General features: G+C 45.0%; 1 protein-coding gene across 2 annotated transcripts in view; it reads left to right on the top strand.

Moving 5' to 3' along the window:
• RUFY1 (RUN and FYVE domain containing 1) overlaps nucleotides 1-18,762 on the top strand; it is a 62,420-nt gene that overhangs the window by 36,111 nt on the left and 7,547 nt on the right. Inside the window, exons 11-13 of one of the 2 annotated variants that reach the window (XM_044262592.1) lie at nucleotides 109-276; nucleotides 16,625-16,722; nucleotides 18,368-18,487. In XM_044262592.1, coding sequence (XP_044118527.1) covers nucleotides 109-276; nucleotides 16,625-16,722; nucleotides 18,368-18,487 — 386 coding nt within the window. The remainder of the gene's footprint in view (nucleotides 1-108; nucleotides 277-16,624; nucleotides 16,723-18,367; nucleotides 18,488-18,762) is intronic. The other variant, XM_044262602.1, reaches the window with a different exon arrangement.

Below are 18,762 nucleotides of genomic sequence, written 5' to 3'. Positions count from 1 at the left end.
ATTCTGACTTCGGTTTTTTTATTTCTGGCACTGCCCAGGATACAGCCCCAGGTAAACACATCTCTGCGGCTGTTTCAGTAATACTTTCCTTATTAATACCTTCTTAAGGAACTAGAAAAAGAACTGGAGTTACAGATTGGAATGAAGACAGAAATGGAAATTGCCATGAAGCTGCTTGAAAAGGACACCCACGAGAAGCAGGACACCCTGGTCGCCCTCCGCCAGCAGCTGGAAGAAGTCAAAGCGATTAATTTACAGATGTTCCACAAAGTTCAGGTGGGAGTTAGCTTTGTGTCCCACAGCCTGGTTTCCTGCTGCTTGTTGCAGGCTGCCTCTCAGTCTGTCCCCATTCTTCATTCAGGAGAGAGAGGACACATCTGTGAGGCACTCACATGAGGCAGGCCTAGACCCTAGACCCTGTCACAAGTTCCTGTGCTTATTTTATTTGAGCCTCCCAGCAGTCCACGAGAAAAATGTATAACATGGGGGAAATGTAAGTAACGAAGCAGAACCCCCGACTGCATCACATGCCGGGGCTGTCCCAGCCCCTAAGTAGAGCTGACAACGCAACTGTGCCTTCTGAATCCAAACCCGGTCTCGACCTATTGTTCCCTTCGCTGTCTCCCCAGTGTCTGTCGCCTCTGCTTCAGTGACTAACTCCCTGTCCCCAGGGGTTGGAGAAATGGAGTATGGAGTGATAGAAGTTAGTATTGTCTTTTCAAACTTTGCTGTGACACTCATCTTGCTGAGTCTCCAGCTGCACAGCTTGCCGTGTCTCCTGTCATGTTGGAGTGGTCCAGGGGAGCTAGCCCAGAAAGAAACGGTCATGCCACAGTTTGAAGCTAGCATCTGAGGACGCATAGCTTGGGCACCTGGGTGGCTCAGTTAGTTAAGTGTCAACCTTAAGCTCAAATCAGGGCCCTCGGATCGAGTTCCCCATCGGGGCTCTCTGCTCAGTGGGGAGTCTGCTTTTCCCTCTCCCTCTACCCCTCCCCCTGCTCCTGTGTGCGCTCTCTCCCAGTCTCCATCGTGAAGAAAAACTCTTTAAAATAAAAAATCACAAAGCTTTCTTGCCAAGAAGCTATGGCAGCACCCAAGACCTTCTCAAAACTTTTCTTTTGAAATTCTGTTTTCTGTTTTTAATGCCCAGACTGTCCCACTTCCTCTTCCTTAGCTGTCATGCATCTGTGTGAGAAATGGCGTGAGGGCGGACATGCGTGTTCTTTTGTCCGGCTGTTTTTAAACTGTTGTGTAACCGACATTATCATAATAGCAGCAGTTAGAAATTAAAGTGTAGAGAGAAAGTGGAAAATAGCCTCACTGTTTTCCTTCCCAACACATTCTCTTTTTTAATTTGTTCGTGTTTTCTTCTGCTTTGGGTCCATCTGTAAACGTAATCTTAATGCATGTTGGGGGAAGCCATCCTGCCATAATAACTTAGCAGATCCTAAAACAGAGCATTGCAGACCAGCACTTTTGCTCCCCACGGTCCCTCAGGGACCCAGGCCACTCTGATCGGTGCCATTCTTGCCAGTGGAAGGGGAGAGAAAAACAAAAGTCCAGAGGCAGGATTTCCTCCCAGACAGTGAGAGAGAAGTTAAACATATTACGTTCGATTCCACAGCAAAGGGCGACGTGAGGCGGCATGGCCAGTCGTGGCGGCGAGAGGAGCCTGGGGCTGGCGTTTCTGGGCTGCCAGCCCAACGAAGGGGAACGTATGGGTTAATAGATGGGGTTGTCTCTACCCCATCAGCCCCACCGATCTCCTGGAAGTCCGGTTCAGTCCCAGAGTTATTGTCCGCAGCTCCTGCGTGTTGGGTAGCAAGAGTTCTCATTGTCCGCAGCTCCTGCGTGTTGGGTAGCACTCTCCACGGAGCCCATAAGGCCTGTTTAAACCACAAGACCAACTGTCTTTCATGTTAACCCATCCCGCCCAGCATAAAATGGGGGAGACAAAACAGGATTGCCAAATGCCTGTTTGCAAAGGGAAACGAGGGACACGCAAGGCAGACCCCAGCCGGCCATGGCGCTCACTACGTCTCTGGGCAGGAGCCATGAAGGCTAGCCAAGGTGCCAGAGGCGTTAGCGTCTCTGGCTACCCTTCCTCTGTGGATTAAAGAACTTGTCTGCGGACTTCCATGGTCCCTGAGAGGTCTGCCGTCCCCGTGGCCTTGGGAAGCGGGCTCTTGGGGTTAGGGACCTCCTAGTGGGAGCATACCTGTTGTGGCCAGCTCCTTCCTGGTGTCAGTTTGCTGACCTGGAGATTTTCTTAAGGATCAAAAGGTTGCAGATGTTCTTCAGGCCTGACTGGTTTTATTTGACAATGCAGTCCCCTCGGTCATTGTGTTGTGTGTGTGTTTGTCCTTAGTCTGTGTGTCAGTGCCCACAGTTCACTGTCCCATTTACTAAACGCAGTTCTCGTGCCTGCCTCAGACTCTCCCACCCACCCCCTCACATCAGTGGCCAGCCAGCTGCCCAGCAGCCGGCAGAGGGCTTTCCCGCACCCCCGACCTCTGCTGCAGGATGCCGTGGGGCCTTCGGGGCTCATTGCCAGTTTCTCTCACTTCCTTCTGGGCGCAGAAGCAGCAGATGGCTTTCCTAACCTGGTCGGGCCCCTGCCCTTGCACTCTGCTCCTGTGCCCACAGTCCCCTCGGTCACGGCCCCCACAGCAGCACTCCGGCTCTTTACAGCCATAGCCCCCGGGGCCCTGGCGTGGTTGGTGTGGTTCCACATCCAGTCTTGGGCAAGTAATTCTGCTTATTGTTCGCCATGATTGTCACCTCTGCTCTGACGGAGCCCAGCCCTGGACTGCCTAGTCCTTGCTACATACAGGACTTTTCTTGGCACAGGGGCTTCAAGAGTGCCCCTCTGTGTGGGGTCCAATGTCATAAAACGCCCCTTGTTTTTTTTTCTCCTCATGCCTGCTCCCATCCTTGTTCCTCTGGGCCCACATTGTAAAGTGTTTATTTTTATATGTGTTTATTTTAAAGTGTTTTATTTTTATTTGTCATTCCAAAATGCATATCATCTTGGTCTTGTGCATGACTCTCTTCTCTTTTCTTTTTTCCCCCCTCAGAGGTCCGCATAGCCGGGGGTGTACCTGGTTTGGGCTTCGAAATGGTTAGTCCTGGTGTTTGGGGTCATCCCTCCCCTGTGGGGGACACTGTTCCTGCCACTCCACCAGCACACAGCACAAACACCCCCATGGCGGCTGGTTTACACATCCTCCCGCACCTCCCCGGGGATTCAGGAGAGTCTCTCTGCCAGACAGAAGCTGGAGTACCTGCTGGACAGACCCTCCTTTTGTGTCCTTGATTTGTGGAAGCCCAGCCACTTCTCTTTCCAGGAGGGCTGCACCAGCACACCAGCACACGCTGCCCCCTTCAGTGCTGTCTGCTGACATCTGTATTCTGAGTGCGCTTGTTTTATGTGCACTGGCTGGCCTAGTGAGTGTCAGCAACATCCCTTCGTATGTTTGTTAGCCTTTCGTGTTTCCTGTCCTTGCCTGTTCATATTTTTGTCCTCTTTTTTAAGATTTTATTTGTTTATTATAGAAAGCACAAGCAGCAGGAGAGGGAGAAGCAGACTCCCCGCTGAGCAGGGAGCCCGATACAGGTCTCGATCCCAGGACCCTGATACCATGACCCCAGCTGAAGGCAGACGCTTAACCAACTGAGCCACCCAGGCCCGCCGTCCTTGTTTTCTTTTTTAAATTGAAGTACAGTTGGCATTAGTTGCGGGTGTACAACATTAGTGAATGTTACACAGAGCTCATCACAAGTGCAGGCACCATCTGTCACCATACAATGTGATTACAGTATTGTTGACTTTATTACCTATGATATATTTTTCATTCCGGTGACTGACTTAATTTTTAAGTGGAAATTTTACGTCCTAATCCCCTTCACCTATTTCTTCCATCTGCCGCTGCTCTAGTTTGTTCTCTGTATTCTTGAGTCTTTTTCTGGTTTGCTTTGTGTTCTGGATTTCACATATAAGTGAAATCAGATAGTTTTTGTCTTTCACTTTGTGACTTATTTCACTTAGCATGTTACCCTCTAGATCCATCGGTGTCATTGCAGATGGCAAGATCCCATTCTTTTCTGTGGCTAAGTAATACTCCATTGTGTGTATACCCCACATCTTCTTCATCCATTCATCTGTCGATGGACACTTGGGCTGCTTCCATATCTTGGCCCTTTGGAAATAATGCTGTAGTAAATATAGGGGTGCACATATCTTTTTGAATTCATATTTTCACTTGCTTCAGTGAAATTACTGGATCATAAAATATTTCTATTTTTACTTTTTTTTTTTTTTTTAAGGAACCTCCAGTCTATCAGTCTATTTTCCACAGTGGCTGCACCAATGTACATTCCCCCCAACTGTGCAATGAGACAGGCACAAGAACTGTGTTTAATAAATGAAGCAATAAACTGGTCACATGGGTTGAGGGGAGATAAGCCAGAGACAATGACTGAGGGAACTTTATTATCAAAGAATCCATGAGTCAGGCCAGAAGAAATCTGTGACTGATCCTTAATGCAGCCTCCAGACCAGCAAACTGAGACCATGTCTTCTACCAGCACTTGTTATTTCCTGTCTTTCCCACACTAGCCTTTGTCACCAGTGTCCACCGACACCTCACTGTGGTTTTGATTTCCATTTCCCTGCTGGCGAGTGACGAGCATCTTTTCACAGGTCTGTTGGCCATCTGGATGTCTTCCATAGGAAAACGCCTATTCAAGTCCTCTGTCCATCTTTAATCAGAGTACTTTTTGCTGTGGTTTATTGTAGGAGTTCTGTGTATATTTTGGATACTAACCCCTTATCAGACATCTCATTTACAAATGTCTTCTCCCATTCCGGAGTTACCATTTCATTTTGTTGATGGTTTCCTTCAGTATGCAAAAATTTTTAAGTTTGATATTGTCCCAATAGTTTATTTTTACTTTTGTTTCCCTTGCCAGAAACACGTTGCTAAGGCCAGTGTCCCAGGAGATTGCAATCTGTGCTTTCTTTTAGGATTTTTATGGTTTTGGGTCTCATTTAGGTCTTTAATCCATATTGAGTTTATTTGTATGTGTGGTGTATGAAAGTGGTCCAGTTTCATTCTTTTCCATGTGGCTGTCCAGTTTTCTCAACACCATTTGTTGAAGAGACTGTCTTTTCCCCGTTATGTATTCTTGCCTCCTTGTGGTAGATTAATGGACCATATGAGCTTAGGTTTACTTCTGGGCTCTCATCCTTTTTCATCAGTCTAGGTATCTGTTTTTGTACGAATACCATGTTAATTCTTCCAGTCTGTGAGCATGGTCTTTCTGTCATCTTCGGTTTTTTTCATTCATATCCTGATAGTCTTCACAGGATAGGTCTTTCACCCCCTTGGCAAAATTTATTTTTAGATTTTTGTTTGTTCGTTTTTGATTTTTTTTTAAAGGATTTTATTTATTTATTTGACAGAAATCACAATAAGCAGAGAGGCAGGCAGAGAGAAAAGAGGAAGCCAAGCAGAGAGCCCGATGTGGGGGTCAATCCCAGGACCCTGGGATCATGACCTGAGCTGAAGGCAGAGGCTTTAACCCACTGAGCCACCCAGGCACCCCAATATTTTATTATTTCTGATGCAGTTATAAATGGGGTTGGTTTTTTTCTTAATTTTTCTTTTGCGCTACATTGTTATTAGTGTGTAGAAATACAACAGACTTCTGTATAATAATTTTGTATCTGTAACCTTACTGAATTCGTTTATCTGTTTTAAAATTTTTTTGGTAAAGTCTTTCAGGTTTTCTGTCTAAAGTATCATGTATTTGCAAATAGTGAAAATTTTACTTCTTTCTTACAAACTTGGATTCCTTTTATTTCTTTTTGTTGTCTGATTACTGTGGCTAGGACGTCCAGCTCTATGTTGAATAAAAGTGGGGAGAGTGGACATCCTTTTCTTTTTCCTGATCATGAAGGAAAAGCTCTCAGTGTTTCCACATTGTATCTGATGCTAACTGTGCGTCTATCATATATGGCCTTTATGATGTTGAGGTCGATTCCCTCTGAACCCACTTTGTTGAGAGTTCTTACCACGAATGGATGTTATATTTTGTCAAGTATTTTTTCTGCATCTATTAAGATGATCATACGGTTTTTATCCTTCATCTTGTTAATATGTTGTATCACATTGATTGATTTGCAGATGTTGGGCCAGCTCTGCATCATGGAATAAATCCCATTTGACTCTGGTGAGTGATCCTCTTGGATCATTGCATTCAGTTCACCAGTATTTTGTTGAGGATTCTTGCATCAGTCTTCATCGGGGACGTTGACCTGTAGTTTTCTCTGTAGTGCTTTTGTTCTGGTTTTGGTATCAGGGTCCTGCTGGCCTTGTAGAATGAATTTGAAAGTTTTCCTTCCTCTTCTGTTTTTTGGAATAGTTTGAGAAGATTAAGTATTAACTCTGTTTAAATAAATATTTGGTAGAATTCCCCTGTAAAGCCATGTGGTTGTGGACTTTTGTTCATTGGGAGTTTTTTTTATTACAAATTTAGTTTCACCACTAGAAACTGGTTATTTCTTCCTGGTTTAGTCTTGGAAGATCATAGGATTTGGGGAATTTACCCTTTTCTTTTAGATTGTTCAGTGTGTTAGCATATGATTTTTCATAGCATATCCTATAGTCCTTCATATTTCTGTGGTGTCGATTGTTACTTTTCCTCTCATTTCTGAACAGATTTATTTGAGTCCTCTTTTGCTTTTTCTTCCTTTCTTTTTTTTTTTAAGATTTTATTTATTTGATAGAGATCACAAGTAGGCGGGGGGCGCAGGCTCCCCGCTGAGCAGAGATCCCGAGACATAGGGTTCCATCCAGGGCCCCAGGATCATGACCTGAGCCGAAGGCAGAGGATACTTAACCTACTGAGTCACCCAGGTGCCCCTCTTTTTTTTTTTTTTTTTTTTTTTTTTGTTAAGATTTTACTTATTTATGACAGATAACAGGAAGGGAACACAAGCACAGGGGAGCTGGAGAGGGAGAAGCAGGCTCCCCACCAAGCAGGGAGCCTGACTGAGCCACCCAGGTGCCCCAAGAGTCCTCTTTTTCTTGATGAGTCTGAGTAAAAGTTTATCAGTTTTGTTTATCTTTTCAAACAACAGTTCTTGTTTCCATGTGTTCTTTTCTACTGTTTTTTAAGTCTATTTCATTTATATCTACTCTTTCTTCCTTCCTTGAACTGATTCTGGACCTTTGCTTTTCTTTTTCTAGCTGCTTTAGATATAAGGTTAGATTGTTTCTTTAAGACTTTTCTTTTCTGTAGGGAGGTATCCCTAAACTTCTTTCTTAGAACTGCTTGCTGTGTCCCAGAGATTTTGGACCATTGTGTTTCCCTTTTTATTTGTCTCCAGGTACTTTTTAAAATTTCTCCTTCAACGTTTTGGCTGACCAATTTGTTGTTTAGTAGCATGTTGTTTAGCTTCCACATGTTTGTGTTTCTTCTCTGTGTGTGTTGTTGTTCTTTTCCCTTGTAATTGACTTCAAGTTACATACAGTTGTGGTGAGTAAAGATGCTTGATAAGATTTCAGTTTTCTTAAATTTATTGAGATGCCTTTTGTGGCCTAACATGTGATCTGTCCTGGAAAACGTCCCATGTGTACAAGGAGGGAATGCATATTCTGCTGCTTTAGGATGGAATGTTCTGTGTGGATCTCTTAAGTCCATCTCCTCCACTGTGTCACTCAAAGCCTCTGTTTCCTTATAGATTTTATGCTTGGATGTAAATGGGGTATTACAGTCCCCTACTGTTGTATCATTGTCAATTTCTGTCTTAATGTTTGTTAATAGCTGCCATATGTATTTAGGTGCTCTGGTGTTGTTGCACAGATATTTATAATTGTTACTTTTTTTTGCTGGATTGATCCCTTTATCATTATATAATACCGTTTTGTCTGACATAGGTACTGCTACCGCAGTTTTGGGGTTTTTTTGTTTGCCTCCATTTGCCTGCAGTGTTTTCCTGTCCCTTCCTTCACTTTCAGTCTGTATGTTTTTAGGTCTGAAATGAGTCTCTTGGAGGCAGCATATAAATGGATTTTGTTTTTTTAATCCATCTGCTACCCTGTGTCTTTTGATTGGAGCATTTAGGCCATTTAACATTTAAAGTTACTACTGACAGAATGCCTGGGTGGTTCAGTCAGTTGAGCAGCTGGCTCTTGGTTTCAGTTCAGGTCATGATCTCAGGGTCATGAGATCAATCCCTGCAATGGGTCTGCTGGAGAGTCTTTCCCTCTCCCTCTCTCTCCACTCCTACCCCCTGCTTGCATGCATGCACTCAAGCACATGTTCTCTCTCCCTCAAATAAAATATTTTAAAGTTACTACAGATGGGGCACTTGGGTGGCTCAGTTGGTTGTGTCCAACTCTTGATTTCTGCTCAGGCCATGATCTCAGGGTCATGAGATGGAGCCCCAAGTCACTCTCCCTGCTCAGCAGAGAGTCTCCGTCTCTCCCTCCACCTCTCCTCGTTTGCACATTTGCACACACATACATGCACACATGCTCCCTCTCTCTCAAACAAATAAAACTTAATAAATAAAGGGGTGCGTGGATGGCTCAGTTGGTAAAGCACCTGCCGTCAGCTCAGGTCATGATCCCGGGATCCTGAGATCAAGCCCCATGTCAGGCATCCCTGCTAGTACGGAATCTGCTTCTCCCCCTGCCCGTCACTTCTCATTCTGCTCATGCACATGCACTCTGTTTCTCTCTCAAATAAGTAAAATCTTAAATAAATAAATAAAATTTAAAATAAAGTTATTATTGACAGGTATGTGTACTTACTGCCTTTTTGTTCATTGTCTGGTTGTTTTATAGTTCTTCTCTGTTCCTTCTCTTGCTCTCTTCCCTTGTGATTGATAGCTTTCTGTAGTGTTGTGCTTAGGTTCCTTTCTTTTTACTTTCTGTATGTATATCTTTTGTAGGTTTTTGATTTGTGGTTACCATGAGATTCATGTATAACATTCTGAGTATATAACAGTTTATATTACGTTGATGGTCTGTTAAATTTGAACACATTGTAAAAGCACTACAGTTTGGGGCACCTGGACGACTCAGTTGGCTCAGCATCTGCCTTTGGCTCAGGTCACAATCCCTGGGTCCTAGGATTGGGCCCCACATTGGGCTTCCTGCTTAGTGGGGAGCCTGCATCTCCCTCTTCCTCTGCCTCTCTCCCTGCTTGTGCTCTTTCTCTCTCTGTGTCAAAGAAATAAGCAAAATATTTAAAAATAAATATATAAATAAAGGTACTACATTTTTACTTCTTTTTATATATATGGTATAATATTTTATATCTTTTTATTTTGTGTATTCCTTAACTGCTTTTTTAATATAATTGTACTGTTTTGTCTTTTACTCTTTTTACTAGTATTATAAGTAATTGATCTCCTACCTTTATTTTATGTTTGCTTTTGCCAGTAAAGTATTTCCATTTCATAATTGTCTTAGTGTAGTTATGGCCTCCTCTTTTCCACTAAAGAATATTTCTTGTGAGACTGGTTTCTTGTGAGACTGGTTTAGGGATGATGAACTCCTTTCACTTCAGTTTGTCTGGAAAACTCCTTCTCTCTCACGCCAGATAGAGTACTCTTGGTATAGGATTCTGCCTTTCAGTGCTTTGGATGCATCATGCCACTCCCTTCTGGCCTGCAGTTTCTGCTGAAAAATCCACTGATGGCCTCATGTGGTTTCCCTTGTATGTAACTATTTGCCTTTCTTTTGCTGCTTTTAAGATATCTCTCTGTCATCTTTGCCATTTTAACTATTATGCATCATGGTGTGGACCTCTATTTCTTGAGCTTGTTTGGGGCTCTCTTCCTTCCCCCAGGTTAGGTTAGGAAAGTTTTCAGCTGTTATTTCTTCAGATGAGTTTTCTGCCCCCTTCTCTCCCTCTTTTCCCTCTGGGATATCTACACTGTGGATGTTAGCATGCTTGATGCTGTCCCAAATGTTCCTTGACCTAACCTCTTTTTTAAATTTTTTTTTTTTGTGGGGGGGATTCTTTTTTCTTTTTGCTATTGAGCTTGGGTGCTTTCCATTTTCCATCTGTCTTCCAGATCTCTGATCCAGACCTTTTGCATCCTTTAATCTGCTGTTTCCTCTCTCTAAGTGTATTTTTTATTTCAGTTCTTATGTTCTTCAACTCTTACTCTTTTCTATAATTTCTCTTTGTTGAAGTTCTAGCTGAGTTCATCCACTCTTTTGTCAAGTCCAGTGAACATCTTTATGACCATGACTTTGAACTCTTTCTCAGGAGGATCACTTACCTTCATTTCATTTAGTTCTTTCTATAAATTTTGTCTTATTCTTTCATTTGGAATATATTCCTTTGTTTCCTCATTTTGCTTGACTTTCTGTGCTTGTTTCTGTGTATTAGGCAGAGCAGCTACCTCTCCCAGTCTTAAAGGAGTGAGTAGCCTGTGTAGGACTGTGCCCTCTGTAGTCTGCATATGCCTGGTGTCTTCAGCTGGAGCTGTAGCAGGCACATGCTGGGGTTCCCAGGGCACTTCATGGGAGTCTGGAGTTGAGGGGGACAGGGGCCAGGGGGTCCCAAGGTATTCCATAAAGCAGAGGGTTCCTGGCAGAACAGCTGGAGAAGGGGGTGCAGGCTAGTGGGTCCCAGGGTGTTCTGCATAGTGGAAGCCCTGGTGGGATGGCTGGAACTTATGTGGGTACAGGCCGGGGGTCCCAAGGTGCTCCACATGTGGTAGAGGGCCTGGCGGGATACCTGAAGTGGGCACAGACTTGGGGTGGGCAGCGGGTGTCCTGGCAGATTGTGTAGAGCTGAAGCAGGTGTGGGCCTGGAGTGTCCCAAGGTGCTCTGCACCCATGCTGTGTGGGCAAGACAGCTAGAGCTGTAGCAGGCACCATGCAGGGTTTCCCAGTGTGTGCTGCACTGGGTCCACCTTGGTGGGACATCTGGAGCTTGGGTGGGCTCAGATGGGAGGGCTGCCTCAAGGGAATGCCTGGGGCTGATGAAAGCTAGGGAACTGAGGTTCACTGAGGTATCAGGCCGGCTAGAATGGCCAGACCGTGCTCCTGTCTGTGCTGTCAAGGTGGAGGGGGTCCATCAACAGTGGTCTTCACCAGCACCTCCCTACCAGGCAAGCATTCCAGCAACTACCCCCACGCCTGGCAAATGCACTCGGTGTAGTTCACCCACAGTCTAGTTGCCGTTTTAAACTACAGCTTCTTCCCATGCCCCAGGGCAGACACATCTTCACACAGGCCCCACAGTGCCATCCCATCCTGTGCACATGCAGCAGCCCCGGTGGGTTCCCATCCTCACTGTCTCTCCACCTCTCCTACCCATCTCTGGGTGGTCCCTCTGCTGGGGTGAAGACTGCCCTCAGTTCTTAGGGGAGAGTCACTACAGGTGCAAATGTGGGTTTGGTATGTCTGTGGAGGAGGAGAGTTCAGGGTCTTCCAATGTCACCATCTTAGACCCTCTCTTTGTCTTGCCTTGTCTGTGTGAGATAACAGTAATTACATGTATAGCATGAATACTAGGCCCTTATTGGTTCACCTATGGTAGATCTCCTCTCTTCTCTGGAATCCTTTTTTTTTTTTTAAGATTTTATTTATTTATTTGTCAGAAAGAGAACACAGGCAGGCAGAGTAGCAGGCAAAAAGGGAAGCAGGATCCCCGCTGAGCAAGGAGCCCAATGCAGGACTCATCCCAGGACCCTGGGATCATGACCTGAGCCAAAGGCAGATGCTTAACCAACTGAGCCACCCAGGTGTCCCTTTTCTCTGGAATCCTTAAGTCCTTATTTTTGGTGTAGTCATATGTGCTGACTTTTCACATTATGGGCTGTGGTTTGGGGATTTTAAGAAACCCTTTCTCAAGCTTAGGTGGCAAAGACATTCTACGCTAGTTTTATAAACCTGACACAGGTTTTCAATGTCTAGAGTTAAATTTCTTTTACAACCTTACCAATGGATCTAGGTGTGGCTTTCTCCATCTAGTTCACCACTTCAAAACTAGTCCACTCTTCTTACTCTCGTATGTGGTGCCACTTTGATCCTAGATCGTTTGTCCATAAGGTGGACCTGTGTCTGAGGTCTGTTCTCTGCGTCTATTTGAGTTATCTAATCAAAACAGCTTTGTAGTGTGTTTTACGTCTAGTCTATTAGTTAGCTATAACAAAGTACCACAGACTGAGTGGCTTGCCAGAGCTTCATTGTCTCGAAGTCTGGAGGCCAGGCGACTGCAGCTGGGTGTCAGCACAGGGTTGTGGGGAAGATGGTAGCATGTCTGTCTCCTAGCTCCCAGTGGTTGCTGGCCACCGCTGGCACTCCTTCACTTGCTGTGCTCCCCGTGTGCATGACTGTGTCCACATTTCCTCTTCTCATAAGGACACAAGTGATACTGTATTAAGGGCCCACCCTAACCTCATCTTAAGTAATTATGTCTGCAGCGGCCCAGTTCCCAAATACAGTCACACGGCATGCTATTGGGGGCTAGGCCTTCCACATTCGGATTTGGGAGGGATGGAACTCAACCCATTACAGAGGTCAAGCCTGCCCTCCTTGCCCCCTGTTTTGTCCCCTCTTTTTAAGATCGACTTATCTGTTTGTAAACCTTTATTCTTGTTGAAAATTTTAGAACAGTTCATAAGGTTCCTTTTAGAAATCAAGCTGAGGGGAGCCTGGGTGGTTTAGTTGGTTGAGCATCTGACTTGATTTTGGCTCAGGTCATGATTTCAGGGTCACAGGGATCAAGTCCCATGCTTGGCAGGGAGTCTGCTTCGGATTCTCTCTCCCTCCCTCTGCCCCTCCCCCACTGGCACACACACACTTTCGCGCTCTCTAAAATAAAAGTTTTTAATAAAAATTAAAAATAAACGGGTGCATGGGTGGCTCAGTGGGTTAAAGCCTCTGCCTTTGGCTCAGTTCATGATCCCAGGGTCCTGGGATCAACCCCCCATCGGGCTCTCTGCTCAGCAAGGAGCCTGCTTCTCCCCCACCCCTCTCTCTGCCTGCCTCTCTGCCTGCTTGTGATCTCTGTCTGTCAAATAAATAATCTTTTTTTTTTTTTTAAATAAAATTAAAAATAAAAACGCAGCTGGACCAAGCTGGGATCAGGCCCCAGACAGGGGCAATATGAGCAGCGGGGGAAGGCCAGACAGGAGCAGAGGCTGGGATCCGGGTGGGAGGTCCCAGGCCTCCCATGTTGATCCATGTCTTCTGTTTTATTAAAACAAAACAAAACACAAATGGATTTCCTAAATGGGGGTTACATTGGATTTATAGGTTAACTTGAGAAAAAGTTTACCTCTGTAGCATATAAAGTCATTCCATCCAAGAGAATGGGGTGGATCTTCATTTAGTCAAATAATTCCTTTTTCTCTTTTTTTGTCCTTTTTACTGGGTAAGAGTCTTACATTTTCTCCAGGTGAGTTCCTGTATAGTAGTCCTTGTTGCTCATGTGACCAGTGCCTTATTTTGGCTTCATCATCTGGTTAGGTATGACTGGTATAGAAAAGAGCATGTGTGTTTGCAGGCCTGATCTTCTGTTAGCTGCCTTGCACACCACTGGGGCTGACAGTTCCTCACTTGATCCTCCTGCCTTTAGGTATAATTGATCACATCATTGGCAAATAGAGTTTAATCTCTTTACCCTCAATTTTTGTTCCTTAGTGCATTGGCCAGGCTTTCTAAGACTACATTACACAGTGGCAGAAACAGTGAGCATACTTGTGATCCTGCTTTTAAAAGAATTGCATCTAAGTTTCTCCATTTGCTATGTGCTTGCTCCATGTTTGCTGTGTGATCCTCAACGAGTTAAGGAACATAACTTCTGTTTCTTGATTGCTTAGAAATTTTATCATGAATGAGTGTTGAATTTATTAAATGCTTTTTTCCCCTATATTGTATCTGTTTTGTTGTTGTTGTTGTTTTTAAGATTTTATTTATTTATTTGAGACAAAGAGCACAAGCAGGGGGAATGGCAGAGGGAGAGGGAAGCAGACTCCTACTGAGCAGGGAGCCCGATGCAGGGCTGGATTGCAAGACCCTGGAATCATGACCCAAGCCGAAGGCAGATGCTTAACTGACTGAGCCACCTAGGTGCCCCACTGTATCTACTTTGATAATCATATTCTTTTTTTTTTTCCTTTTATTTGTGTTGTAGTTTATATTGACTAACATTCCTGGAATCCTACTTGATTACGACATATTTAAATATATTCTTGATGCTGTTAGCTAATATTTTATAGAATACATTAGTTTATATTTGAGATGGACTTCTAGTTACCTTTCCTCTTACTAACCTTATTTGCCTTCAGAATCAAGGGTGGGCTGGCACTGTGAGCTTTCGTGCTGTCTCAAAGCTCTCTTTCTCTGGAGTAATTCATACAAGGTAGCAAGGGTCTAGTCTCAAAAAGTTTTGAGAACCCACTGATGTTATAGGATTCACTGGGGTCTGAGGCTTTGGGAGCAGGGGGTCTTTGATGAGCATTTCGGGTTATTAAATGCTCGCTGACCTACTTGTGCATTCTCTCTCTTCTCAGGAGAATTTGGTGTATTTTTCCCAAAATGCATCTTGTTTAGATTCTCAAATGTTTTAGCTCATGGTTGTTGATAATGTTCTTTTACAATGTTTTTAAAACTCTTTTGTGCAAGGTTTCCTTACTTGCATTTTCTGTTATCTTTATTCTTGCCGGAAGTGTGTCTTCTCTAGTAATTAAGAGAACCACCTTTTTTCCCTGATACTCTGCACTGTTGATCCATGTCTTCTGTTGATTTCCAGCCTTCCTTTTATTATATTCTTTCTGGTTTCTTTGGGTTTTCTTTTTTTTACGATTTTATTTTTTTATTTGATAGAGATACAGTGAGAGAAAGAACACAAGCAGGGGGAGTGGGAGAGGGAGAAGCAGGCTCCCTGCTGAGCCAGAAGCCCAAAGCAGGACTCCATCCCAGGACCCCGGGATCATGACCTGAGCCAAAGGCAGACGCTCAGCCACTGAGCAACCCAGGAGAGCTTTCTTTGGGTTTTCTCTCTAGTTCCTTTTTGGCTGTTGAAATGCATGCTTAGCTCATCTGTGTTAGCTTCCCCCCTAAAAATAAAAAATGTCATTTGGGGATACCTGGCAGGCTCAGTAGAACATGTGACTCCTGATCTCAGGGTCATGCCAGGGGGAAGAATTTACTTAAAAAATAAAAATAAATAACAGAAATGCTATTTAAAGTTAAAAATTACCTGCAGATGCTAATTTGGATGTCGTCCTCAAATTCTAACAAAAATATCATCTAAGAAGCACATTTTTCACATCTTCGCATCTCTAAAATCTAGGTACACCTCACAGTCAATGCCTGACATGTTCCAGGTAACAGGTTTTTCTTTCTTAATGGTGTAGAAAGTTAAGACACACCTTACGTGTGTCTTCAGTACCATACAGTATTGCATAGTGTTTTCATTAGCTTTTACTTCTGAGTATTTCATAATCCTTCCTTTGGTTTATGTTTTCAGCTCAGTAGCTTTAGTGATACACCATTTAGTTTTGTTAAGATACGAGTTGATTTTAGTCATTCTTTCGTTGTTAATGTCTAATTGTATCACGTTACTGTCCAAGAATACGTTTTCTTGGGAATTTATTAGGACTTCCTTCTGTCTTTAGCCTTTCTGTACCCTTTTCTTTTAAAAGAGTCTCTTGTAACAGGGACGCCTGGGTGGCGCAGTTGGTTAAACGACTGCCTCCGGCTCAGGGCGTGATCCTGGAGTCCCGGGATCGAGTCCCACATCAGGCTCCCAGCTCCATGGGGAGTCTGCTTCTCCCTCTGACCTTCTCCTCGCTCATGCTCTCTCTCACTGTCTCTCTCTCTCAAATAAATAAAATAAAATCTAAAAAAATAAAAAATAAAAAAAAATAAAAGAGTCTCTTGTAGTCACACAGGAACATGGTGCTTTTTGCCCTGCCTGGTCCCTCAGTACCTGCAGGGCTTAAACCCTGGATTCAGAAGTCACATTGTCGCAGGTGTGAACATGCTGCCCCAGCATGTGCGCCAGTCTCCCCACCCGGCGTTTTCTCTGGCCCTCCCTTTGCCTAGAGAAGGGCGGCTAGCGACCCCTGCCAGGGCTGGAGAACTCACATGTGCGCTGGGCATGTGGGAACAGCTCAGTGACACTGTCAGATCCCACTCTGAAGTTCCTTTTTGAAAAGGAACGCAGAGGGGCATCTGGGTGGCTCAGTGGGTTAAGCCTCTGCCTTCAGCTCAGGTCATGATCCCAGGGTCCTGTCTGCTCAGCAGGGAGCCTGCTTCCCCCATCCCCCGCCTGCCTCTCTGCCTACTTATGATCTCTACCTCTCTGTGTCAAATAAATAAAATCTTTTAAAAAAAAAAAGGAACATGGACCTTTCATAGAGGAGAGCTCACTACTTCCTTCTGCTCCTTTCTTTCTGTTGATAAAACGGGGCACTTCAAGCCAGTTTGTCTTCCAGGGCTGTGGGGGAAGAGCAGCAACTAATGAAATACTCCTAAAAGTGCTGTGAAAGTACAGGGTGAAATCACACCTGCTCATAATCCTGAGCAGGTAAGGCAGTGAGGGAGTGGCAGAGTGTGACCCCTTTTCCTTGCCTTGGCAGAGTGCAGAGAGCTGTTTACAGCAGAAGGATGAAGCCATCACATCTTTCGAAGAAAAAAACAACCAAGTTATGTCCAGCATGAAACAGATGGAAGAAAGGTAATCAGTCCCCCTGACAGATACTCCCTAGAAGGTAGGGATATTCTCTGGACCTGGAACCTCTCTCAGAAGTACAGACAGCTTGGGGTGATGGTCCTTTGGGATCCTAGTCTTGCTGAAAGGGGCTGATTCCCAGCGCTAAGTGTGTATTCCCGTAATAAATTTTGGGTTTCTGTATCATATCGTAGGTGGGATCATACCAATACAGTGAGGTCCTTATCACAGTCACATTTCCACATCAGTCAGTAGTAGATCACAAGAGTCTGAAAACAGACTCACATGAATATGGCAACTGATTTTCTTACAAAGGTGCAAAGGCAGTTCAGCAGAGCAAGGAAAGTCTTTTTAATAAATGATGTTGGAACAGTCAGACATTCATAAGCAAAAAAATATGAATCTCTATACCTCATGCCTTATACAAAAATTAACTGGAAATGCATCATAGGTCTAAATGGAAAACTTAAAATTTTGAACTTTTAGAAGAAAATGTCGGAGAAAATGTTTGTGGCCTTGGGTTAGTCAAAGAGATCTTAGACATGACATGAAAGCCTAGGGTCCATGGGAGAAAAATTTGATAAATTGGACTTTATCAAAATGTGAAACCTTTGTTCTGTGAAAGACACGGTTAAGAGAATAAAAAGACCTATTACAGTTTGGGAGAAAACTTTTGCAGATGACATAACTGAGAAAGTACTTGTATCCAGAATGTATAAAGAGCTCTCAGAACTCAACAAACAATCCAGTTTAAAAATGGACAAAAGGCTTGAACAGACACCTCCCCAAAAAGGACATACAGATGGCAAACCAGCACACAAAAACGTTCCGTATCCCCAGCCAGGGGATGTGCGTGTTACAGTCACAGTGGGGGCTGCTGTGCACCTACTAGAACAGCTAAGTATCTCTTCAGCAACAGCACTGAATGCCGATGGGACTCCAGAGTGAACAGAACGCCCCTGCAGTACCGACGGGACTACCAAATGGTACAGCCGCCCTGGAGAACAGTCTCTTAAAGCTAGACATCCCCTTACCAGAGGACCCCACAGGCCCTCTCCTAGGTGTGTGCCCGAGAAGAGTGAAGGCTGATGTTCACACAGAGGTTTAGATCAGGTCTGTTCATTGAATTACCAAAACTAGAAGCGAATTGGATGTCTTCCATCGCTGAAGGAAGAACAACCTGGCACCCTATACCATGGAGTAGTACTCGGCCATCCGAAGGAATGAGCCACCGACACAAACCTGGAGTGACCTCAGAGACCGTGCTGAGCGAAAGAAGCCAGGCTCAAGAGGTTGTATGAGGCATAATTCCATTTCTAGGACGTTCTTGAACAGACGAAGCCGTGGTATCAGAGAGCACCACAGTGGTTGCCAGGGTTTAGGGGTATCAGAGAGCACCACAGTGGTTGCCAGGGTTTAGGGGTGATTCCAGAGGGCAGCACTAGGGAGCTTTCCTGCTAACGGCGCTGTTGGCGCTGTTGTCCCCAGATCGCTCCTGACCACTGTGGTGGTTACACGAGTCTCTCCGTGCGCTAAAACCTCGGAACAGTTTTACTGTGTGTGTATTTCAGACCCCAGCCACAAGAATGTGTGCTGTCCTCAGCCTCGAGGGTAGCTCCTTTCTCACGCAGACCTGGTTCTTGGGGTGCAGGTTACAGCTCTCAGAGAGGGCGCGTCGCGGGGCGGAGGAGCGGAGCCACAAGCTGCAGCAGGAGCTGGGCGGCCGGACGTGCGCGCTGCAGCAGCAGCTCTCCCAGCTGCATGAGCAGTGGTAGGCGGGGCCAGGCCTGGGGGTGCGGAGGGGCAACTCCCTTTTGGGCACAGGCCTGGTCCCTCCCGAGCTTACCCCTACAGAGGCTGGAATCGGGGGGTGTGTCAGGCCCCGTGAAGAGAAATGCCAGTGTCCCCCGTTTTTAAGTGAGAGTGCTGGTTCAGGGGGTTCGGGAACGTCCCGGGCCACTCAGCTGGTGAGAGGAGTGCGGGAGCTTTCTGCTGCCCCCACTCCCGGCCCTCCAGTGGGAGCTGCCCCTGGGTTGGAAAAAGTAG

The sequence above is a fragment of the Neovison vison genome, chromosome 1 (assembly GCF_020171115.1).
Source record: "Neovison vison isolate M4711 chromosome 1, ASM_NN_V1, whole genome shotgun sequence".
Taxonomy (NCBI): domain Eukaryota; kingdom Metazoa; phylum Chordata; class Mammalia; order Carnivora; family Mustelidae; genus Neogale; species Neogale vison.
This window is presented reverse-complemented; position numbering and strand designations above follow the sequence as displayed.